The sequence below is a fragment of the Penicillium concentricum genome, assembly GCF_028827145.1.
Source record: "Penicillium concentricum strain IBT 3081 chromosome Unknown utg000006l_segment0_segment0, whole genome shotgun sequence".
NCBI lineage: Eukaryota > Fungi > Ascomycota > Eurotiomycetes > Eurotiales > Aspergillaceae > Penicillium > Penicillium concentricum.
This window is the reverse complement of record NW_026622759.1, coordinates 2,064,286-2,088,132: the sequence shown is the minus strand read 5'-3', so window position 1 is coordinate 2,088,132 and position 23,847 is coordinate 2,064,286. Positions and strand designations below refer to the sequence as shown.

Here is a 23,847-nt window from a genome sequence, read left to right as displayed (position 1 = left end):
GGCTGGGCAACAATATGGAAACAAAGAAGAAGGTCGACAGGGGAGTTGGAAAAGAAAAAAAAAAAAAAAGGAGAAGAAAAATATGGAAAGGTTGGGAAAAGAATGTGGGATAGACAATTCCATGCGACCAAAGCCTAAATAATAACCTTGAAACCGTGGAGATTAACAACTGCGTGGCTACACGTATTTTCTAGCGGCGAATAATTAATAATTGATGACCCTAGTACCTTTCCTTGTTAGGAACTTCAAGTGGAAGGGATGGAGCTAAATATCAATACCCTTGTAGGAATAACCTCGAAACATCGGGAGAGGACGGAGTCCGGTGTGAGCACAAAGTACACGACCAGCCTTATCGGTCTTAGTTCGAAATGAGGTTCATTGTAATGAGAGTTTTGGGAATTATTAGAATTTAAAATGGTCTTTGTAGGTCTGTTCTCCCTGGTAGACGCCAAATTGACTATGTCCTCTTTTATAGTCTCCCTACTCCTTCCCTCGTTCTCTCCCTAACGATGGGTTGGGTACACAATGCCTCGCCGGAGGTTGAAGCTGCATCGCAGTACCGCCTCATCCTTGGAATATGTCTGACTCTCAGTATATTAATGGTGCTTACGGTTTCAATGCGACTTGTCCTTCGGGCGCGAGCCAGTCGATGGGCAGCGGCAGATTATGTGATGGTTGTTAGTATGGTAAGTTAACTGCGACCTGGTACAAGTTATAATAACTGATTATTGAGCAGACATTTTGTGTTATATACAGTGCACTGTGCATTGCTCGTGGGTACCGCCATCCCTCCCCTTGCTGCAAGAAACTTACTCATAGTCACAGAAAGTCGGTATGGACTAGGACTTCCATTGAAACTTCGACCTGAAGCAAATTACTCGAAGTATACAAAGGTCAATATTTTTCTTGCCTATTTCAATTCGATTTGTGTTTGTTATATTGGGAAGTTGACAAAGGGAAAATAGATCAACTACGCAGGACGGCCTATTTACCAAGTTGGCATCGCAGGGTTCAAGGCCTCGCTCTGCCTCAGCTATCTGCGACTGATCTCTGGGACGTCGAAGTCTCGTTATCGTGTTGTGATCTGGGTTGTGATTATAGCGTCTACGTTGGGTCATTTCGCTGGTGCTCTGAGTCTTATGTTTAATTGCACACCGGTAGGCAAAGCCTCTGTCCACAAGAGACGCATACGAGCACATGTTAACAATAACTCATATGGACCAGGTTCGACGATCATGGAACGCTCACGTACCAGGCACTTGTCTTCCCGTGGGGGGCCTGTTCTACGGTCTCGCAATTTTCACCATTATCACCGATGTGATAATTATCATCCTTCCGATCCCATTGCTAGTGGGACTCAATATAAAAACCGCCCAGAAGGCTGGTGTCGTGTGCCTTTTTCTTCTCGGCCTCTTCACCACGATCTGCTCTATCATGCGATTGACTCAAATTCAACGTGTGGCATTCGGAGATGGAAACTCGACAATGCTTGTGTTGTGGGGAACGATTGAGTTCAACGTGGGGGTAAGTGAAAATGACTCGTGTGCGAACTAAAGGCTGATTTTATCTGTATTAGAACATTGTCACTTGCATTCCATATCTGGCGCCTCTACTAAAAGGGTTCGTGCGTGGATTCGGATCGACCGGGGGAAAATCGAGGAAATATTACTACGGCAGTCAAGGCAGAAGCTACGCGATGGAGAATTGGTCGAAAGATCAGCATTCCCACCTGCAGTCGTCTGCATCCGGCCCAGCACAGCCAAAGCGAACGCCAAGCGAAGAGCTCATATTGGATAGCCGCGAGCCTGTGCATGGGGGTATCGAGATGACGATAGAGTATAGAGTTTCTTTGGAAGGCCGATCAACCAAGCAGGAAACTTGATCGGCCAATTTAGTTTACTCTTTAGGAAGTACTCCGTATAAAACGTATATTAATTCAATAAAGTTCCCAACTACTTCAAAATTGGTTTAAAGAGTTTTTGACTTTTTCTTTTCCTTTCTCGCCCCTTTACACCCCTGCTCTATGTGGCATTTGAGATAATAAGTATAGTTGCAAAATCGGTGAAACGCCAAGATCTCCAGTAGTAATGGCCAAGGGGGAAATTCGCATGAATTTCCGCATGGTATCCTTCTCGAAGACTTGTTTCAAACTGGTTCGACCCTCATTTAAATAGAAGCGTAGTGCGCGGACCGTCGGGATCCACATCAACGGGAATTCCGAAGATCCGCACAAGTACTTCAAGGGAAATGCGTCTAGCAGGACTGGATCGAATATTCAGGCAACGACTTTACCTTCTCTCTAACAAATTCACCCCGATATTAATTACAATGGCCCGGATATGTCCTCGAAAGGTACTTATAGTAGGGAGTGCGAGCTATATAATATCTACATGGCTCCCAAGGCTTGCGATATTAATATCAGTTATATTGACCTAGTTTTAATCATTTAACCGCTTTGGCCCCCTATAGAACCCTCGTTCCCGTATGGCGCAAGCCCAAGGATCCAGCCCCTATAAGATCTTAAATTTCGGCTTGGGCGATAGCCGAAGGATTTAGATACTTTTTTGTGTCTCAAGTTAGGGTGGCACGACTGGACACAAGGGTAAGACATAAACGGAGTGAAACTGGACTCGAACTACACACCTTCATCATGTCTAATCCTCCCATTCTGATCATCGGCGCAGGTATCAGTGGACTCATACTGGCCCAATACCTTCGGCGCAACAATGTTGAGTTCAGGATCTTCGAGCGCGACTCCGCAATCGATGCCCGCAGTGGTGGATGGGGTCTGACACTGCATTGGTCACTCCCTGCCCTGCGTGAACTATTGCCAGAGGAGATTGTTGAGCGCTTCCCGGAAACCTTTGTGAATAAAGAAGCTTCCGCCAAGGGCGATGTCGGTCGCTTCCAATTTTTTAACCTCAAGTCGGGAGATGCACTATACAATATTCCCGCCGCCGAGCGCATTCGTGTCAGTCGCGTTCGCTTGCGACAGTTATTGACTACCGGCATAAATGTTGAAGTGAGTCGTGATATTATTATTTTTGGAATGGTCTGATCCCGGATGTGCTCTTGACGGGTGCTAACGCTGTGTTTTCAGTGGAACAAAGCCCTTGAAAATATCGAGTCTACAGCCGATGAAATCACCGCGCACTTTGAAGATGGCACAAACTACACCGGTCGGTTATTGGTCGCATGCGATGGTTCACGGTCGCGCATTCGCGAGATCCTCTACCCAGATGCACAGATGAACCAGTTACCGGTTCAGCTTCTGGGTGCATCGACACTGTACACCGCGGAGGAGATGGGCGGTGCAGAATCAATTGATCCTTTCATCTTCCAGGGCTCGCATCCTGACTCGAACGTGTTTCTGTTCTTCAGTTGTAAGTCCGCCAATCTTATGTTCCCTCCTATGCGTTACTGATGTTATTACAGTGCTGGATACCCCAAACAATTTTGAGAACAGTAGCAAGGACCGTTACCACTGTCAAATCATCATCTCCTGGGCGGATTCAAAGGGAATCTCCGTCCCAGACTCGAACGTCGATCGCATCGTGCTGATTAAGAAGTTGACCGAGAATTGGTCGGAACCATTCCGCTCGCTAGTACACAAGCTTCCCGGCGATGTGGAAGTGCGCTCGATTCGCATTGAAGACTGGATGTTCAGTTTGGGCAGGGCGCATGCGCATCCCCGGGCGGTGTTGATGGGCGATTCGGCTCACACAATGACGATGTGTATGTCCCTCTTTCCGTCTCATGATTATGTGCTCGTGGCAGAACGTGCATCGCTAACTTGGACCAGTCCGCGGAGAAGGCGCCAACAACGCGATCGTTGATGTGTTGGATCTCGTGAAGCGTGTCGATATGCGCCAGCCGAGGTATGAATATACTCAAATTTCCAACTCTCTTTGGTTAATCCCATGTTAATCAATGCGATTCAATAATCAGGTCCTTCGAACCAGAAGCCTTGAAATCCTCCCTCGAAGCATACGAGAACGATGTCTTCACACGAGCCGAGCCTAGTTTCCTCAACTCTAGACGGGCATGTTTGGATGCTCATGACTTTTCTAAAATTGATGGAAGTCCGCTAGTTGGGTTACGAGATTTGAAGAAGTCGGGCTGAAGTTATGGTGTTGTGTGCATGGCTCGAGGTTTATGTCACTGAACGATTTTGTAGACAACTCGAGTAGACGTTTCCGTGGACTCAATATTTTGCGCAAAAGAGGCATAAAATACAGAATAGTATGTGAACTGGCTGATGTCGAGATTAAGACCTCGGGATATTATTTGTCGCCCAGATCGAACTGCTTATCAGTGCCAAGGCCCATACAATCTCCCGCCCCCGACCTCTCCACACATTCCACTTCTCCTGGCACCAACGGAAAAATCTAGTGAGGTATCAACTCCTCAAATTGAGAAAGAAAAAGGCATGCAGATGAAAGGCTAGCAATGAACGTTACTGCGTCAAACCCAGCGGCCAGGGTCCGTGTATCGCAGCGTCAGCCGCAAGCCTGCCGAGGTAAATGCCCTCTGCAGCAACTCAGGTCTAGGCGACTGACATGATGCAGAATGCACGAAGCGCAAACGCAAATGCGACAAACAAAATCCATGTTCGAGATGTAAACGCTTAAATCTGAAGTGCTCGATAGAAGTCGTCCAGCTTAGACGCAACGCTGTGCAACACGGGTCAGAGATCCAGTTTTTGCATTCGCTTGTCGCAGACCTCGAATCCTCTCCATCTGATACAGTTCCCCTTGTTGTTCAAAAGATCAAAAATCGAGTATTTCGCCTGGAGACTGGCCAGGATCCAGCTGAATCAGATGTATCCAACACCCCCTCAGCACAACCGGAATCAAGTACAACCGAGGACCGTGCACCTGGAAAAGTGTCAGTCGGTTTAAGTGAAAACACCTCGAATCAAATTGATTCGTCACTTCTCACGGCTATTGAACATCTTGCTTGGGGTCGTAATTCTGCTGGATGCTTCCCTCACAGGACGTGCTCGTGCCAGTATAGCAAATATGGACTCCAATCGCTATCAGGCACAAGCCCTTTCCTAGCCCATGGTCCTAGTCTAGAGCTGAACTCTGCTTTCCCCAGTGCTACGGACGCCCAGAAGTTGATCAAGTTTCATCTATGCCATCTGGCTTGGCATCACAATTGCATTCACGGTCCAACATTTCTCGAACAGTGCGAGTTGTTCTGGAAAACTGGGACATTCGATGATCCTCTGTGGCAAGCGCTTTACTTTTCTATCTTGAGTTCCACCGTCAGCTCAATACAGGATAGTGCGAAAGTAAGGGAGCTTGTTGATGTCGACCTACAGGCAATACAATCTACACAGCAGCTGTTCTCTGCCATGGTGCAAACACTCTACAACTCACATTTTCTCAGCAATCTCTCCGTATACTCTGTTCAAGCAATCGTCATATCGACCGAGGTCGCTCATAATCTTGGCTTGAGCCAGCTGAATGCGACTTTATTCAATGCTGCAGTACGCATTGCAGAGTGCCTTGGGATCCACAAAATTCAGGATCGATCAACGAAGGTTGCCCAAAACAAAGATCAATGGGATGAGAATATGGAACGAGAAAATGTGGAACGAGAAGTGGGAAAGAGGGTATGGTGTCAAATGATCATCCAAGACCATTTCGCCATTCCCTTTACCGACACCTACAGTATCTCCCCAATGCATTTCTCGACAGGTCGCCCCATGAACGCAGATGATTATGACTTGACGGATATGCCTATCACAACCCCCACAATAAGCACTTACATCCGTGTGCTCGTGAATTTGGCAGAATTGATGCCCGGTCTAGTTGACGGACTCGGTCCAATGAAATCCAGAAAGCCTATGCGACAGCAATACGAACATATTCTGGATATAGATCAGAAAATGAGAGGCATTGTGAAAAATATACCCCCTTTCTTTCTGCGTGGAGATAAAACAAAAGAAGCACAAATCCCATGGCTTGCTATCGCTAGACGAAGTCTCGCCATCACGGCGGCCGAGAAGATCATCATGATCCATCGCCCATTTCTCTTCCGCTCTTTCAATGACCCCACATATACCTACTCAAGACGTACCTGTGTCGCCGCTGCAATGACAATTTTGCGTGAGCACGAGGTAATCGTAAGAGAAGGGGATATTTCGATATGGACCCATACAGCCTTCGCGATTACCGCTGCTGTCATTATGTGCTTTGAAGTTTATGCAACTGCAGAGAATCAAGCCAATATCGCGCAAAGCCACAAAGATGCAATAGTTGCGGCTCGCACCCGCCTTGCCGATCGAACTAATGACGTGCTTGCTCAGCGTGGCGTCGCGTTAATTGATGCAATTTTTACATCCGATACAGCCTCAGGCCCTGGACCTGGAAACAGAATAATTGACTTCGGTCAAATTCTGGCTAAGTTCTCAACTTTTACGAGGATGAATATAGGCCCTGAAACCCCTGACACATCTGTTAGCACTGGCAGATTCTCGAATTCCGATCCTCAAGATGTGATCGGTGCCCATTTTAACGAAATGCAGCCAGCTTGGGATACAGCGGAAGATATCGATTTTGATGCATGGTTCACTGGAACATTCCACACTCTACATGATCCTCTTCCGTTTTGAGAAGAGCGAAAATTCACAATTGCCTAAAGCCACTCTTTCATTGAGCTATGCTAGCCATCGATATATCTTTAATTTATGTCCTCACATAACCCGTGTCGTTGACTCCCTCGTAATCCCGGAAGGGCTTGGGGGAGTTGTGCTTGTCATTGTGCATTGCCAGAGCAACCTCCTCTTGTCCTCCTCTTCCTTGTACTTGGCCAATTGGCCAGTAATACTGTGCATGACGCCCCGATTGTGGAAAATGACTACATCGCCCTCTTGCCAATGGTGGGCATAAATGTTCTCAGCGGCATATATCTTACTCTGCATCTTGTATACCACTTCTCTGACTTTCTCAACATCATCTATCACTGTGGTCTCACCCGTTGCTGGGTTCCGCGTAGTGAGCTTGTAAACGCAACAACCATGCACCTGGAAGAATGGCCGATCGGGATTGAGCGGGTTTCGCCAGACCATCTGAGGAATGTTGTCAGCTGGTACTCATTTGTATTGTGTGCAATTGGAACAAAACTTACCGGGTGCTCGGCGACTTTGTCCCAGGACCATTCCGACAAGTTTTCCACCGGTACCTCCCGTCCAAAATTGGGGATTGTTAGACCATTTTCGGACGCTTTGCATTGTCTGATATACTCATATGCTTGAGGGGCATAGGTGACTGTGGTATTAAGAGCAAACTCTTGTTCCTCGGGCGTCAACAAAGAAAATACGCGAGCGCCAGAAAAGACTATGTTCAGTCAGTGGGTGGACCTATGTGCGATTCTTCAGTTTACTCACATGCCGTGGCTCCAGCACCGACGGTCTTCTCTGTCCCATCAGGGAACTTCATCTTCTGATCTGGTACATTGGGAATGCGAATTGAGTGCAGGATAGTCACTTCACCTGGCAGACGTTCATAGAATGGGGTATCCATATGCCACCGGTATGGACGAGTATAGCCATTATCTAGTTCATCTTGACTGAGAGGCTCCTCGTGGAACAATGTGTGATCCTGTCGAGCTGGTCAGCGAAATGAAAGTCGAGCAGGTCGGTTAGACGGGGGACACGAACAAGATGCACGACCTCCAATTCTTTCAAGCCCTCGTAATATTGGAACCTCCCCGAGCCAATAATTCCAACTTGCGGTGCTCTGGGGATTCTGCCTGCTTTGTATGCGGACAAGATGTTCTTGGGGTCGCTCACGGCTTTCTCTCCGGCGGAATGGACGTCGGATGCATTAGGATCGAAAATCTTAGCCAGACTTGGCAAGACGGTTGGGTCAATCCCTTTTTGGTTTCTGATGACGATGACTTGATTCTCGAAGAGTGCTTTTCGGAGAGTATTTTTGTCGTTGTCGGTTAGGCGGTCCAAATCCAGCATGGGCATTCCCGGAGGTAGTTGGATTTCTGCACCAATGGCGGAGCTTTGTCTGATTTCATCAGAGAGAAGGTCGAAGGTCAGGCTTGTTGATTCAGGCATTTTGTATTTGGAAGAAACGTTTGAACTCTTTTCAACGGGTGATGTTGGATATATTGTCGTCGGTGAGTATAGCGCTGCCTTTAAGCAGGGACGGGAATGGAGCAGAGCGGACGAGTCCACTGATTTGTGCCACCATTTTTGATAAGAACAATCTCTCGACTTGCTGTGTTAGAAACGAATAATATTTTTGGTATCCATCATCTCAACAGGGGGATTGGCAACGATACTGGCATCGTATCTCCGGGGGACGGGTCAGCTGCGGGATCTCACCCGCTCGATCCTGATTGGCTCTCGAGGTACTATGTACAACCTGGGAACAGAACAATATAAAGCACATGCAGTCGCTCAATAGTGGTATTCATATCGATCTCATTCTCATATTATCTCAGCTACTCTATTCACAATGGCTACCATGACTCTTTCTTGCAAGCCTGTCACCAAGCCCGATGATTCTCGGGTAGACTTTGGTGCGGAACTGACTGGTTTTGACATTGAAACAATGACAGGTAAGCAATGCCCGAAGCAACATCCTTACTTTCGAATGCTGACTATGATAAGATGACGACTTTGATTTTGTTCGTCGTACCTTGTATGAGAACCAAGTCGTCGTGATCAAAAACCAAGGCAAACTCTCCCCACGCGCCCAGTATGAACTTACTCGACGATTCGATCCATCTGCCGGTGTCTACAGTCATGGAAAATCAATCGACAAGCGCAGCGTGCTTCACGCCGACTTGACAACCATCCCTCACCAGCCACAAGTTCAAGTTATCGGCAGTGGCTTCGTCGAAGAGTACGAGGGACTGTCGAACATCCGTCTGAGACACCCACACCACAACACATTCCACAAGAACCCCATATCGCCCGAAGAAGATCACGAGTACACACACTTCTACCGCTGGCACATCGACTCGGCCATGTACAACCTTGATCCGCCCTTGGTTACCACGCTGCTAGCCGTCAAAGTCCCCAAGGGCCGTCGCCAGACCTGCCGCTACGACGATGGCACAGACACCACTCTCGACGTGCCACTTGGAACGACGGCATTTTTCAGTGGTTATCGTCTTTACGATATGCTATCGGAGGAAGATAAGCATTTCGTCCGCACCAGCAAGGCGGAATACGCGCCTCATCCATACATCTGGATGAGCAAGGCCAAGTCGCGCTCCAATGGGTTGGGGATTATATCAGAGGGATTGGAACTTGCTGAAGACCAGTTGCCTCCTTTTGAGGATTCGAAGATCAAGGTATATCCTATGACTTGGAAAAATCCCGTTACCGGAAAGCTTGCTATGATGGTTTACCCAACCTGTGTGCGGAAAATTCATCTTGAGAATGGGGAGGTTCTTGACGATCTTGCGGAGATTCGAGAACGTCTTTACAAGATGCAGAGACGGGCTATTGATCCTTGCTATCTGTATACCCATGACTGGGAGGAGGGGGATTTGGTGCTTTTCAACAATCATGGTGTGATGCATTCAATTGTTGGTTCGTTTGCGGAGGATGAATTGCGGGTGTTCAGACAATGTAATATGGGTGCTAGTCGACCCCCTTTGGGGCCTCAAGATAATGTGGCTAATGTTTAGTGTGTGCATAGATTGGAAAGTCTATATTGAGCTTCAACTTGTGAGATATCTTCATTACAGCCACAGGAAATCCCGAGCATGGCGAAAAGTGACGAGCGAAATAAAATGTGGAAGTAAAATTGACAGAAAGGATTATAGCGTGGTACTAAACGCAGGATATAACCGGATTCATGGACAAAAAGATATGTACTTCGTTTAAGCCAAAGATCGCTGAATTGATTCAAATCCTCCGATCAGCTTTACATGGGCTAACATGCACAACCTTGGAGTTCTTCTCAATGGAAAGCGCAGACTCCTCCAATACTGAGTCCTTCACAATACTATTATTTTTTTAATATATCAAGCCTAACAACATCTTGGTTGAATATGATGAGACTACGGAGGGTCAATTAATCATCAAAACTGTTCAAATATCAGATCTCGAGGATGTAGTCCTTACTAAATACATAATAATGTCTTGTAGATGATATATGTTATAGTCAATGAGATGGTATTTCGCGTAAGCGATTCCAAACTTACTGCGGCGGACTGTTGGCGCTACATTCTCCAAAGACTTGTATCATATTTTGCTCACGAACAAGCCCTCGATGGGTTCCTGCTAGCTCCATGGCGCCAATTTGGTTTGGTTATAAGTACGCATACCCCAGTTCTAGTAATAGTATTGAGTCGTTTCACTATCCTGTCCAATTGAAACTCGCATACTTTAAATTTATTTTCCGGGAATCAAGTCGACATATTCAGTCGTATGATTCTTGGTGACTAGAGTTCTCAAGAGCGATGAAACAGATATTCACCTCATCAGCCTCACTAGTAAATAGTTTACAGACTTCTTGTACTTCATAAGAGTTGAGTGTTTACTGACAACCGATCATCGATCATACAAATGAGGGAGAACCATGGGATGGAGCATCGCGCATTCAGCATTCAGCCAAAGGTCTTATACAGAAACTCCATTCCCCGCCCTACATCTTGCCCCCTTCCCCGTTCAATAATCCTCGCCCGACTTTCCAAGAGACGCGTTGAAATCTCTCTCTGGTGAAGGACCTCGCCTGGCCTTTCATTAATCCCATCGAGGAGTTGTACGTCAACCAAATTTCCGCATTCCTTCCTTACGACGCCGTCAACAACCACGACCTCAATATCCCCCACGTTCGCATGCAGCAACACCGCAGCGAGTGGATTTTCCTTAGCAGCACAGACCATACTTGGTGACGTCGCATTAAAAATCACAATATCAGCTAATTTGCCTACCTCGAGACTCCCAATTTTGTCAGCCATATTCACAGCACGTGCCCCTTGGATTGTACCAAGACTAAATATTCTTTCAAGTTTGATGTTGACATTGGGATACTCCCCATTTTCACTCACTTGCACATTCTCCACACCGCGAGCGTGCTGCATACCAAGCCGGAGCTGTGTAAGGATATCGCCCGAGTTATTCGAGTGGCAGTCAATTCCAATTGATGCGTTGGAGCTCAAGTCTGGATTGAATGCAACAGGCTCGCCGAGACCCATTTGGAGTTCTGTTTCTGGGGTCGACGAGAAGTGCGCTCCGTACGCGAGGAGGATTTGGGCGTCTGACTCGGCGATCCCGTTAATATGAGAGAATAGGATTTTGCTGTTGAGGAGGTCGTATTCCTTGAGCAGGGAAACGGAGTCTAGGACTATGTGTGAGTATTTCAGAACATTCAGGTACATAGAACATGGTAAGGATAATTGAGGGAATAAGCACACTCTTCATATAATTAGCCACATAATGCGTTGTAAATAGGTTTATACCAAGCGCGTGACATCTAGCCCAGAGATCCCGCACTGTCTCTCTCGGGACTTTGAAATCATCGAAACCTAATCCCAGACGAACCCGACCGTCTCCAAAGGGCGCGGACTTCGCGAGCAATTCGAGCGTCGATAACCACCATTCTGGTAGTAGATCCTCGTCGAACTCAATAGAAGTATCAGATGCCCAGTTTTTGATTCGCTAGATGGGCGTGTAGCGGAAGAAGGTCCGCAGTCCAGAGGATGCCGATGCGCGTATGGCTTCAGTTGCTAAGAGAGGTTAGTAGCCTAGTCCGGTAACCGAACGCATCAAGTTTTGAAGTAAAATAACAGACGCACCATGCTCAGGCGACTATGTCATATGCGCATGATCCACAACAGTAGTTACTCCAGCGTGAATGCTCTCTCGACACCCCGCAAGCTGGCCCCAGAAGATATCCTCCGGTGTGTAGTTGAAGGACTGCATTTAACCTGCAACCATATAGTCCATGAACTTCATGTTACCAAACCAACCTCCCATCTGTATTGTCGGATAAGGAGTCAGCAGGTGAAGAATTGATTGAAAATGTAAAAATCAAGAAAAATGCACCTGTGACTGCCATAGATGGTGATGCGTGTCGATAAAGCCGGGCGAAACAATCTTGCCTTGGCAGTCAATGACCCTCACGGCACTTCCATCAGGCAGAGTCAGTCCTTGGCCGATATCTTCTATCTTATTCCCAACAATGAGAATATCATGGTCACAGAGCACCTTGACGAGGTCGCCCTCGTGGGCTAATACTGTGCCTCCTTGGAGTAGGATAGCGCCCATAGTGAACAAGTAAAGTTGATTATCTGATTCATGCTTCCATGGAGGAGGGCGCCTCTGTTTCTTTTATGGACATAATGCCTCCCGGGGTCCTATGGTAGCGCTAGGAAAATTCTCATCACATTCAGCACTACGAGGAGCACTGCCTGGAACCAAATAGAGCGATCCTGGATTGACCTAATAGAAAGCATAACTTTATCAAACCCGGGGCGACGGCCCCAGCTCTTAGAATCACTGGACATTTTGTAAATGGTTGTCGAAAGATTCTACCCACTCCCTTGCACATGATGAGCTAGGACTGTCTTTGTATGCACCTGCTAAACTAAGTACGTCAATACCCTAGTCTTCGGGTTGTTATCTCCTTATCTCCGGGCTTTTGGCACTACCATAGGGCCTCGGGAGGCATTAGGTCCAGAAAAGAAATCTTCGGGGTGTTATCTCCTTATCCCCGAAATTTCGCTGAAAAAAATCGGGACATTAACATGTACATGCATGGAGTCAGGGGCGACCTCTAGTGTCACGTAGCCCTTTACAGAGGTCTAATTCATGGCCCCGTTGATCGGTCTTAGTTTCAAAGAATCAATGAAAGAGCACATAAGAACTATTGATCACCAAATTTAGAGGCTGTAATCATGTAGCCCGTCCTTCTCTCCTCGTCCAATTCAAATTGATTCAGTCGCAACGCTATCAGATACAATTTCCATCCGTTACCTCATTACATCCACTAGACCTTGCCAACTCCCACCATTTGGTTCCATGGGACCACTCCCATGGGACTATAAACAGTGTAAACATAGGTAACGCAAAAATTATAGTGTATTAGTATAGAAGCTATATATATCGCCCATAAAATACTAATTTATAACTAAATAACTAGAACTTTATAGCGACGTTATCGGGAACGGAACTATCCGGCCGCTTACCGCTAAAGTCGGGTCACTATAAATATAGCCGCGACCGAAAATGGTGTGTGGGATATATGTCAGTCCACCGAGTGTGGCATGTCGACAAAAGACTTTCTAATGACGATGGCGCCTACGACAAACGCAATTGACGCTGCCTTGGGTAGCTCGGTCGACCTCATATAGCCGTTAGTGCAGCGCATTAGAGTGTGTGATTTTACCGCTCAGAACCACTGTGTCTCGGGCGATCACCAACAGTTGTAGACCATAGTCGCGGATTAGCTGAGCGGATTCCGGAGCCGTGGGTGTTGCAAAGGACCTGATACTCCTATTGCCGTCAAGGGAACCTTTTATTCAGGGTCTCATTCGACATATCGCTCTTGGCGGCCAGGTATGTCAGCTCGTCGGATAGCTGTGTTCATCTCGGAGAGGTCTCATTCAACCATGGTCTTCCGCTTGAACACGGTGACCAGGGGTGCACTAAGCTCCGCTCGCTATCAGCACTGACGTGCGGGTCAGTTGCATGGTGGCCAGAGCTCCACGTGGGCACTCTAACGTGGTATTCTGCTGGTGTGAAGCGTTCATTGTTGAAGGCCTTTTCCTGCGATTTCCCTTGGGGATGAGGGGAGGCGGGTAAAGGATACCGTATGTCGTTCGGGGGTGGTGGGGTGGACATGTTGTGTTTTGGTCACGACAAAAATGGACCGTATTTTGTAATCTCGATAGTGCTTCCTGCCGTTGTAAATGCATGTGTTAGAGGTTGATAGGGTCGAGAAAACCGGAGTAAAAGTTGGTCGTCATTTCCATACACCGTGATTTCCATTAGGCGGAGACAGGAATAGAATCTTTCAAAGGGTAATAGTAGCAGAAAGAGGTCTGATAATCCAAGTGAAAAGTGAAATCGTAGCTTCTGATGGGGTTTCACATATCTTGCCACACATCTTATCACCGTTGCTGAATATAATGGTGAATATAAATTTGCATCACAACCTGCGCTATCATAATGGTCTGTGATCACATGCGCAACAAAACTACAGCGATTTTGTTTGCTACCCCTGTGATATTAAAGGAAATCCTCTTCTTCTTTCTCTTTATTCTTTCTCTCATCATCCCATCTCGCGCCGTGGTCTTCTCACCTGATCTCTTACTTTCAAGCCAGCAAGATGGGCCTGTAAGAGATAGGAACTCTGCACTATGCGTGATATATCTTGCTAACTGACATGAATAGCTTCGATGAAGACCCCGATCCCAATGCAGTCGATCCCACACTTCCCACTGCCACTTCTGCTGCCAAAAGCCCAGCTCCGGGTCAAAGCCCCGAGATTCGACGGAATGCAAGTGACATCGAAATCCCCGCTATCACCTGGGGCACCGCAGAGAAGCCTCCAGGCGCCCTTGCCGCTCACATCAAGCGCCTCGACTACAGTGTAGCCCACTCAGGCGACAGTGGCCGGCTTACGTCCGAAGCCCTTGCATTTATGAGCCTGATGCCGGCGCAACGTGATCTCGTCCTTCGCCCGAACGTGTCATGGATGCGTGTCATATTAGAACGCACTCTTAACAGCAGGATTGAGAACATCGAGTCCGCGCTTCTGCAAGTTGTGGGCCTTCGTGCAGAGCACCCATGTGTCCCCTGCCAGCGGGGTTATGGCCCATGGAGCTTATGTGTGGTTCTAGAAGGCAAGCCAGACTTCACTGCATGCGCTACATGCCACTTTCGGGGAAACGACAGCAGGTGCACTCATTACCAGCCACCCCCGGACAGAACAGAAAGCCCGCGCCAAGGGCATACAGCAAGCCACCGAACCACCGAAATCAACATTAGCCGTAACAGAACCAGACGAGAGATCGAAGTCCTACGTCAGGCCACTGGGGGCAACACGGCAGCCGACGAGACTCGCCAAAGAATTGCAGTGGTAGCCGAGGGCTTAAAGCTTCAGTGTCAACAACTATCCCATATTCGCGCCCACATCGAGTTGCTTCAACAGCATAACCGGGAGCTCCAGAGTTTGTGCCGCAACGTTCAACGGCTCCAGCGAGAGGAGGCCGTGGCTGCTGCTGCTGCTATCTTCACCGACGCGCGCGGCCGCCATAGCCGTGGCCACCGCCGTCGCTGAGTGGTTCCAAATTGTTTACGCAAATTCTTGTTTCTCTTCTCTTTGAACCCACGGCTCACTGTACTAGAGAGATAAGTCGGAGGTCAGCATAACGAGAAAAGAACTCTTTTATTCCATACTTTTCACTCTGAATATGTACTATCAAGTATCATAACCTGCTTGAAGACTATTATTCGCCGCCAGCTTTGGAACCTCTTTATGAATATTCCTTTGGATTCAGTTTCTGTATTTTTGGCTTCTGTACGTTCCCATGACAATATTCTGATATTCATCATCACCTAGCCATTCTAAGAGATTAGCAAGAGGGATTCAAATGTGAAATTATACTTTGCTACGAGGTAGATTAGACTACGGAGTACAACCGCGCTAATACCGCACTGGCCGCTTCATTGAGTTCATATCCGATGGAGCCATACGGATCACTCTGAATTAGGAGCTGCAAGCCGAACACTATATAGATTAACAAGACGATATTCAGCAACTTTAGTGAGGCAAAATGTAGATATGCTCAAGAATTGAATAGATCAATGCAAAAAAAATCATGCGGCCTCTAATTCGTTTCATCAGAATATCATGTTGTTCCCCGTCATAAATGCCTTTGTAGTGGACCATGGAGAGACGCGTAAATGTCCCCCATAATTACACCTTTTCCTCGAAATGGCATAAGCAGCCAATGAATTTCCTTGATTGGTTAGATTTAAAGGCAAATGCACCAAGAGAAATATAAGCTCATCAAGCCGTCTCGGCACGCCATAATTTAAGCACTTGCCACCCGGGGACGCCGAAGTCTCCCCGAAGATGGGCCTTCGTACTTGGCATTGAGTAAATTGTGAAAACATATTCTTATGGGTATCCTTTTTAGTGAGGTATTTTGTGCAAAAATTTTGTTGCATTGATATCAGGAGCATGATAATGAATAATGTAAGGGGTAGGAATGCTGTGAGGCAACCCTAGCAACACGGTAAACAATATGATATTTGGGGGCCAGGCTTGGTATCTTGACCTACCAGTGTGCGTCAGCAAGTGTTCATAGCTCAACCGGGCATACCCCATTAGTATGAAACTTGGATTTAGACTAAATTTAAAGCCTTGGCGTATTTCTGTGTCGTAGCAACTTGTTGCCATTCTGGGTGGATCTATCGTGACCTTTGCATACTGGCGTGGCTTAAGTCACACGAGAGAAAGGGCACCAGCTGCGAACTGATAATAAGTTCTCAGCTCCCAGTGTTTTCTATCTCTCACACCATCACTTTTATTTTACGCAACGCAGCTTGAAACTATTTGAGCTATGGCGAGTTCCAAAGGTCCTGCCAAAGATCCAAGTATATCGGAGGTGCCGGCGCCAGATCTCGAATCCGAACACACCAATCAAGATCCGGGAGAATGGCTGTACAAATCAGATAGAGCAGAGCTCACAGAGCTCACACCAGTCGAAGCGTTCAAATGGAATGTGGAGGGAGACCAGTCACCTTGTAGGTTGACCCATATATCCCAAATAGCCGATGTTAACATTGCTTAGTTCCGGAGGTTGCGGCTTGTGTGTCCAACAAAGATGATCACACCATCGCTTGCAATAGTATGTTATTGATCTCATCGGTTATGTGGCTGAATTAACTCTCCGTCACAGCGGTTCGGGCCTGGATATTGATGACGATCTTTGTTATACTTTTCTCCGGAGTCAACCAGTTCTTCGGCCTACGATATGTATGTTTCAATTCGCTTAGTTGATATTCACTAACATCTATTAGCCTTCACTCACAATAGGCTATGTAGTCGCACAAATCCTAGTTTTCCCAATAGGCCGAGCATGGGAAAAGCTTCCAAGATGGAGGGTCCCTCTAGGAAAACTTTCATTCGACATCAACCCAGGAAAATTTACCATCAAGGAGCACGCCTTCATCGTTATTGTGAGCAAGAGCAAATTCTCACTGTCGTGGAAATCCTATAACCTTAAATCACATCTAACGAATTACATTAGTGCGTCAATATAAGCGCTACCACTGCTTATGCGCAAGGTGCCTTGGTAGCAATCGTCAGTCCTGTATATTGGAACCGCGACCTCGGAGCCGGCTTCTCATTCCTATACCTTTTGACCACTCAGATGATAGGGTTAGTGTATCTTGATTTTCCGTGTTATCCAGTCACTGATTTTTGCTAGATTCGGTCTGACAGGTCTTGCCCGCCGTTGGATTGTGTATCCTGCTGCCTTGGTCTGGCCCACTTCGCTGTCATCCACTGTTCTTTTCCGAGCACTACATGAGCCGGAAAGCCGTACACCAGCCAATGGTTGGACTATTAGCCGGTATCGCTTTTTCGCCTATGTTACAGCATTTGCATTTGTGTTATTCTGGTTCCCGGACTACATTTGGACAAGTTTGAGCACTTTCGCTTTTGTGACGTGGATTGCGCCTCAAAATCAGAAGGTGAATACGATATTTGGAGTGAGTTTGCAAAGATTCTGGTCAATTCCTACATAGAACTGACCCCGTTGCGCTTAGATGAATTCCGGATTGGGGCTGATACCTATCAGCATCGACTGGACCCAAATCAACTACGCTGGGTTCCCCCTCATGACCCCCTTCTACATCACATGCAACGCATTTGCTGTTGTCGTGTTCTTCTACCTTTTCTTATCGCCGATCCTATACTACTCTAATGTGTGGTACAGCGCATAGTGAGTTTCCAGTCCAACTGAGGGGAATTTCATATCCTGATGATCTAGTCTTCCTCTCCTCTCTTCAGGCACGTTCGACAACACGGGAAGTTCATACAACGTATCTCGCGTGCTTGACGCAACTCTAGACTTCAGTGAGAGCAAGTACAAGGAGTACTCTCCTATGTATATCTCAATGTCTTATTCTCTGACCTACGGACTGTCTTTCGCCGCGGTTACCGCAATCGTGGTGCACACCTACCTCTACAATGGCACTGAAATTTGGGCCAGGCTTAAGAATCCACAGCATGGAGGCGAAGATGTTCATCGTCGACTGATGCGCCAATATAAAGAAGTTCCAGAATGGTGGTACGGAGTTCTCACGGCGGTCGTGTTGGGACTTGGTGTCTTGACGACCAGATACTGGGACACAGAGCTGCCGGTTTGGGGATTTATCGTGGTTTGCTTTGGATTGGCAGTGCTTCTAATTGTCCCTGAGGGCATTTTGCAAGGAACGACAAACCAGCGCGTATTCCTAAATATCATTACGGAGATGATCGCCGGATATGCCTGGCCCGGAAAGCCCATCGCGAATCTGATGGTGAAGTGCTACGGCTACAATGCAGTCAAACATGGCATGGATTTTGCTCAGGATCTGAAGCTCGGGCAATACATGGTGTGCTCTTTTCTCTTCGAGTCGTGGAATTATACTGATTATTTAGAAAATTCCTCCGCGTGTTCTGTTCTTTGGCCAGATCTATGCAAGTGTTCTAGCGACAGCAACTCAAACTGGAGGTATGATGTTATGTACAATCTGTATTACGATCTTGAGCTAACCAGAACAGTCCTGCGATGGATGATGGGACACATTTCTGACCTTTGTGAACCAACTAACAAACAACGGTTCACATGCAACGGTGCCAAAGTGATGTACAACGCTTCCTTAATTTGGGGCACTATTGGTCCGCAGCGGATGTTTCAGTCTGGTCAGGTGTACAATGGGCTTGTCTACTTTTTCCTCATCGGGGTGAGCTTTCAAATATATTGATTTGACTTTCCTTTACTGACTCTCTAGCCCGTCGTTACTGTACTTGTGTACCTCACTTACCGCCGCTACCCTAACAGCTGGGTTCGCTATATCAACGTACCGATTTTCTTCAATGCGGCAGGTAATATTCCACCTGCAAACACCAGTATGTCTGTCAAATATCTCAGGGAGGAATTATTTCAATCTAACCAAACAGCCCAATACTCTCTTTGGTTCATCGTTGGATTTGTCTTTAACTACCTGATCCGCAAGCGTGCATTTGATTGGTGGAAACGTTACAACTGTGAGATCCCACTTCCTTCAAGTTTTCTCTCCAGAGAATAAGTCACTAATTCACGACGTGCGTAGATTTGCTCCAAGCGGCCATGGACACTGGCACTGCCATAGTGACGATCATCATTTTCTTCGCGCTGGGGTACCACGCTATTACGTTCAACTGGTGGGGAAACACGGTGGGATCCAATACGGCCGATGCGAATTCCGTCCCTTGGTTGACTGTTCCCAAAGGGGGCTTTTTCGGAAAGGGGCCTGGCGAGTTTTGATTCGAAGTTTGTATAAGATTGAATCCTACAACGAACGATCGGCGCCAGGAGACAAAGTTATTCACGGGCCAAGGATTGAGGTATGTGGTTATAATAGCTCCACATCCTAACCTTGGAAGTAGAGTGGTACATTTATACTTCTTCACTAGTTGCTAAGAAATAATGCTATGGAGAGACCCCTTTGTGGAGCCAACTACAACCACCACCCCATCCACTGAAATGAAGATCTTTATGCAAATTTATGCATCACCACATAGTGATGCATAAATTTGAGTTGAGATGCAGGATCCCGTTATGCATGCGCAATACATCATGGCGCGTACATCAATGATCTATTGCCAACTGGCGTAGATATGCGGGCCACCGTGGAATACCTGAGGAATCTCTACTGGTCGCCATGATCTAATTTACCTAAATCTACCTATGTTTTGCATCCAGATTGTCATATATAATTCCTCTGTATTCCATACTTCTGAATGTAGAGTTCTCGCACTTTACATCCATGTGATATACCTCCTCACATTCTATTCGTCAAGTACGACTAGAATTTCTTCTGGTAATTCAACTTCTTCAGATCATCAACATCCTCGACCCAGACGCGCGAACTGCGGACTTCGGGGGTGGCCAGGATCATCTCGTACACATTCCCAAAGTCCGATGCCTTCGTTACCCCATGCTTCACAGCGAGCTCGTCTATCTCAACACGGAACCCAAGGTAGATTTCGTTGAAACGGACGTTCGTAGACTCGTTCTCACGGGCGGCGGCCTTAGTCATGGGAAACAAGGCCCCTTGCGTCATGGCCGGCACTGGGTGAGTTGCCAAGTCGCCCTGTGACCCGGTGCAAATTGTCCATGTGCTAGCAGGGTTCTTCTGCTCCAGCAGATAGCCAATGGTATCCCGATAGGCGACTGCAAAATTTACGTCAGAAGCTGTAGGAACCTAAGTGTTAGGAGGGCTTACAGAAATTGGCTTCAAAGGAGGTGTTAAAGTTCCTGCGTAGCTGGGCAGTGGTGATCTCCGGGAGGGGAGTTGTAGTGTACTCGCCGCCAACTTGATTATGTCAGTGAATACTGAGTGAGAGGGCTGTAATCAACTAACCGCTGGAAAACACATGCTGGAATGCTGGCAGCTTGCCCTCTCGGACTTGGTCAACGACACCCTTTACCCCCGAGTCCGAGAGAACATTGGCTTCGGCGAAAGTGATTCCATCCGATGAGCCAATATACTTCACGAGTTTGTCTGCCGAGCTTTGGTTGCGGACAACAGCTAAAACGTTGCGCTTGGAGCGCAAGGCAGCGGTGACGGCTGAGACGCCGATATTTCCAGTGGCTCCGATGACTAGAACTGTCTCCATGATGGCTTTGAACGATATTGATGGCAAATGAAAAGATGGTCAATTCGATTTTGTATTACATTATTTTGTCTTCGGATGTCCATGGAGTTTTGGCATTCTTGATGACACATAAATCCGGGTGTCGGTGATAGTCGGTGTTAGAAAGACGCGAGCCCGGCTGGCGATGACATATCGATGAGAGTGACCAGGATGTCTGTGACATCTCCCCAACTTTTACCCCATACGATCTCAAACACGCTAAGCCCAACACGCTATATTAGCCTATATTTACTGTGGGATCAACCTATAAATTCCTAAGTACGGGGTAGAGCCATACATATTGGTGCCTGACTGGATTCTCGAAATACCAACCGGGCCCCCGAAGATCTTTTATCTTTCACTATTTCAAATTCCCAATAACTGGTAACAGTCATTTAGACAATCTTAGATCGGGGTTTTGCTTTAATTTAGCTAATGATTTATCCTTGGGGGATTTTATGTTATTTACGAACTAATTCTTCATAAGATTCCGCTTCTTCCATTGCATCTAGTACTATGTAAGGTTTTCCATTTATTTCGTAGAAGGTTTTCACGCCACCTACCATTAATTCGGCAAACTTCATAATCTGTATCTTAGTTTCCTCGATTAGTTAGCAATCTCATCTCACATTGTACCATGGACCTAGGCGGCATAATCAGGCATCGCTCGTCATTCTTTGCGGTGTTGTTTGTCCTTCGTTCTTCCGTTCTATCATCGCTCTTGTTTTCTTTTTTATTGGGGACTATTAGACCAGCAGTGCAGCGCGATCATTTTATACACGTTCGTTGCTCGGTACCACCCACCCACCATGCGCGCCTTGTGATGTTTTTTTTGGGGTAGTCTTTTTTGATGTTGAAGAATAGTGGGCGCTTATGCCTTCTGGTGTTTTCCAGATGCATTTACTCTTATATATTTCCTCCCTCTTTAGTTTTATGGGCGGAAAATGGCGGGAAATGGTGGGAAATTCTTAAAGTTTGCAGGTTACTTTTGTATCTATAGTGTTCTATATGTTATCTTAATTGTTTGTTGACCTAGATCGAATGGCCGTTTAGCCAAGGATCTTGCAGTAGTTCCTTGGCCGTTTTTCGATCTTCTGGCTTCCATTGAAGCATACCCTTCAGGAACTCCAAGAACATCTCTTTATTTCGACCACTCAGAAATTCTTCCGAGTTATGCAAGGACACACCTTTCGAGATCTCAATATCACTTTTCCAATACCCTAATGATTTTATAAGCCCCATGCATACACAAGATTATTATTGCCACTTGAAGGATAGCCTTGGATGACATACCATCTTCAGTGAAGAACTCAGGACTTCGCGTCCCGCGCCTAACTAGGGTCAAAGGAAGCGGCCCCAAAATTCCATTAACTTCAGCAAGGTGCGCACGCGTGGAATACCCTTTCCCATCAGAATCGTCGCCATCGAACAAGTGCTTGCCTTCAAATAGGTCCTACGCCTAATTTCTCAGAGGCATTAATTTTTTGAACTTGGCACGAGCAGATAACAAAAAGGGGATAAGAACATACCATGACACCAACGTTCCATATATCAATTGGATAGCTCCATTCAGCCTTTAACATAACTTCCGGTGCTCTATAACCGTTGGGCTGAGGGTTGTGGTTTCTTGTTTCGTCTCCTTGTACAGCTGAACCGAAGTCACTGAGAACTGCCATGCCAAACGCTCTAGGCAAATCGAACCACCGAGAAGCGTAAATCGGTATAGTAATAACGTATTTTCGAGACGAGGGGTGCTCCTTCTCGGCTATAGAAAAGCTGTTTAGGATAGACGTGTCTTCTATTTCCTGGAGAATATTGTCGCTCTTGATATCTGCGACGGCTGTGAGCGATTCATTTTATATCTCGTTTGAGATACGTACTTGCATGCACGAGTTTGCATTCCCTATGGAGATAATCAAGCGCGAGAAAGACTTGTTTAAGCCCAGCCCTAAGAAGGTCTTCTGTAAACCTATGTGTTGGGTTACGATAGAGCAGGTGTGTGAAACTCTCCCATATAGGCTTCTGGACAAGGCAGTGATGGTGGTTTCCCAGATGCGGAATGGTGAATCTGTCTAATGCAGTTCCCACGTGCACATAGCCAGGATGTGACATATCGACACTCTCTAGTGTTATTAGTGTTGTTCATGTCGAAACTTCAGAGATATATAACAGCCTCGACTTACTCGAGATCACGAGCGAGCCAAACAGTGGAAGTGACACCAAATCCCAGTTTACCGACAATCTGGTATTTGGATCGCAGAATCTCGCCAATGTTGGCAGGATAGTAGTGCCTTTTTTTTGAACTCTTCAAATCGTTCTTCTTCGAGGATTTAGGATGGACTGATTATCTTAAACCCGCTGGTTGGAAAGCGAAGAGGAGGTGAAGGGCCTCTTCGAAATACCAATTTACCCCATTTGATGAGGGAAGCCATAGTTTTGCATTGTGAAAACGAGAAAAAATAATCTGGAGTGTGTTACAGGCTAGAATGGGAAGGCGATAGGATCTCAACCAGGCAGGTGATAGGTAATCTCCGCAGACCCCTGTGATCCAGGTCCCCCCTTTATTTACCTGTGCTGCGCATCATTCATGTCCAATGAAATTCCCTCTCGTTTAATTTCCACAGTCTCTGTTTTTCGTTTGACATAAAAATCCCACTGAGTTCCATCATTTTTAGTTCTGCATTGTAAAGTTCAGCAAAAACTGGGTATGGTAGCGGCGATGATACTAAGATCTACCGCGGCCACCAGCGCGACCGGGAAGATGATGCCACCCGCATATTTATAAATCGCCCTGTTAATGGAGCTGTCTACATATTAGAGAAGATTTTATACAACGTGCGCCAAAACCCACTCGACCCACATGGGTTAGGTTTTGGGTCAGCTAGCCTTATATACAAGGCAGCAAGTGCTACACATGTACCTCTACAGACAAGTATTTCCAAATTCAGCCATGTATACTTCATTC

At 46.7% G+C, this 23,847-nt stretch overlaps 11 protein-coding genes across 11 annotated transcripts; 6 read left to right on the top strand and 5 right to left on the bottom strand.

Annotated features, from left to right (window-relative positions):
- Window positions 1-509: 509 nt before the first annotated feature.
- Window positions 510-1,882, top strand: N7517_010991 (uncharacterized protein; the record flags this gene model as incomplete). Its single annotated transcript, XM_056728714.1, has 4 exons — window positions 510-686; window positions 966-1,157; window positions 1,225-1,524; window positions 1,577-1,882. The coding sequence occupies 4 exons, from the start codon at window positions 510-512 to the stop codon at window positions 1,880-1,882; spliced, it is 975 nt and encodes a 324-aa protein (XP_056574529.1).
- A 768-nt stretch (window positions 1,883-2,650) lies between these two features.
- N7517_010990 (FAD-dependent oxidoreductase) lies at window positions 2,651-4,123 on the top strand (the record flags this gene model as incomplete). Its single annotated transcript, XM_056728713.1, has 5 exons — window positions 2,651-3,022; window positions 3,101-3,383; window positions 3,436-3,735; window positions 3,803-3,878; window positions 3,949-4,123. 5 exons carry the CDS (start codon window positions 2,651-2,653, stop codon window positions 4,121-4,123), a joined length of 1,206 nt encoding a protein of 401 aa, XP_056574528.1.
- Window positions 4,124-4,449: 326 nt separating this feature from the next.
- Window positions 4,450-6,622, top strand: N7517_010989 (transcriptional regulator family TF; the record flags this gene model as incomplete). Its single annotated transcript, XM_056728712.1, has 2 exons — window positions 4,450-4,519; window positions 4,569-6,622. The coding sequence occupies 2 exons, from the start codon at window positions 4,450-4,452 to the stop codon at window positions 6,620-6,622; spliced, it is 2,124 nt and encodes a 707-aa protein (XP_056574527.1).
- Window positions 6,623-6,703: 81 nt separating this feature from the next.
- N7517_010988 (TauD/TfdA family dioxygenase) lies at window positions 6,704-8,077 on the bottom strand (the record flags this gene model as incomplete). The annotated part of the gene is made up of 4 exons (XM_056728711.1): window positions 6,704-7,078; window positions 7,138-7,346; window positions 7,397-7,610; window positions 7,670-8,077. 4 exons carry the CDS (start codon window positions 8,075-8,077, stop codon window positions 6,704-6,706), a joined length of 1,206 nt encoding a protein of 401 aa, XP_056574526.1.
- Window positions 8,078-8,480: 403 nt separating this feature from the next.
- On the top strand, window positions 8,481-9,663 carry N7517_010987 (TauD/TfdA dioxygenase family protein; the record flags this gene model as incomplete). The annotated part of the gene is made up of 2 exons (XM_056728710.1): window positions 8,481-8,583; window positions 8,636-9,663. 2 exons carry the CDS (start codon window positions 8,481-8,483, stop codon window positions 9,661-9,663), a joined length of 1,131 nt encoding a protein of 376 aa, XP_056574525.1.
- A 924-nt stretch (window positions 9,664-10,587) lies between these two features.
- Window positions 10,588-12,250, bottom strand: N7517_010986 (uncharacterized protein; the record flags this gene model as incomplete). Its single annotated transcript, XM_056728709.1, has 3 exons — window positions 10,588-11,321; window positions 11,443-11,641; window positions 12,029-12,250. The coding sequence occupies 3 exons, from the start codon at window positions 12,248-12,250 to the stop codon at window positions 10,588-10,590; spliced, it is 1,155 nt and encodes a 384-aa protein (XP_056574524.1).
- Window positions 12,251-13,583: 1,333 nt separating this feature from the next.
- Window positions 13,584-13,825, bottom strand: N7517_010985 (uncharacterized protein; the record flags this gene model as incomplete). The annotated part of the gene is given in 2 exon segments (XM_056728708.1): window positions 13,584-13,643; window positions 13,658-13,825. The coding sequence occupies 2 exon segments, from the start codon at window positions 13,823-13,825 to the stop codon at window positions 13,584-13,586; spliced, it is 228 nt and encodes a 75-aa protein (XP_056574523.1).
- Window positions 13,826-14,312: 487 nt separating this feature from the next.
- Window positions 14,313-15,266, top strand: N7517_010984 (DUF3716 domain-containing protein; the record flags this gene model as incomplete). The annotated part of the gene is made up of 2 exons (XM_056728707.1): window positions 14,313-14,320; window positions 14,378-15,266. 2 exons carry the CDS (start codon window positions 14,313-14,315, stop codon window positions 15,264-15,266), a joined length of 897 nt encoding a protein of 298 aa, XP_056574522.1.
- Window positions 15,267-16,554: 1,288 nt separating this feature from the next.
- Window positions 16,555-19,509, top strand: N7517_010983 (uncharacterized protein; the record flags this gene model as incomplete). Its single annotated transcript, XM_056728706.1, has 13 exons — window positions 16,555-16,738; window positions 16,786-16,842; window positions 16,894-16,970; window positions 17,015-17,173; window positions 17,245-17,375; window positions 17,425-17,707; window positions 17,765-17,940; window positions 17,989-18,595; window positions 18,642-18,714; window positions 18,765-18,946; window positions 18,995-19,112; window positions 19,164-19,250; window positions 19,316-19,509. The coding sequence occupies 13 exons, from the start codon at window positions 16,555-16,557 to the stop codon at window positions 19,507-19,509; spliced, it is 2,328 nt and encodes a 775-aa protein (XP_056574521.1).
- Window positions 19,510-20,050: 541 nt separating this feature from the next.
- N7517_010982 (uncharacterized protein) lies at window positions 20,051-20,864 on the bottom strand (the record flags this gene model as incomplete). Its single annotated transcript, XM_056728705.1, has 3 exons — window positions 20,051-20,418; window positions 20,471-20,560; window positions 20,609-20,864. 3 exons carry the CDS (start codon window positions 20,862-20,864, stop codon window positions 20,051-20,053), a joined length of 714 nt encoding a protein of 237 aa, XP_056574520.1.
- Window positions 20,865-21,914: 1,050 nt separating this feature from the next.
- N7517_010981 (CMGC protein kinase) lies at window positions 21,915-23,314 on the bottom strand (the record flags this gene model as incomplete). The annotated part of the gene is made up of 6 exons (XM_056728704.1): window positions 21,915-22,102; window positions 22,176-22,335; window positions 22,412-22,713; window positions 22,763-23,001; window positions 23,066-23,222; window positions 23,293-23,314. The coding sequence occupies 6 exons, from the start codon at window positions 23,312-23,314 to the stop codon at window positions 21,915-21,917; spliced, it is 1,068 nt and encodes a 355-aa protein (XP_056574519.1).
- Between the last annotated feature and the right edge of the window lie 533 nt (window positions 23,315-23,847).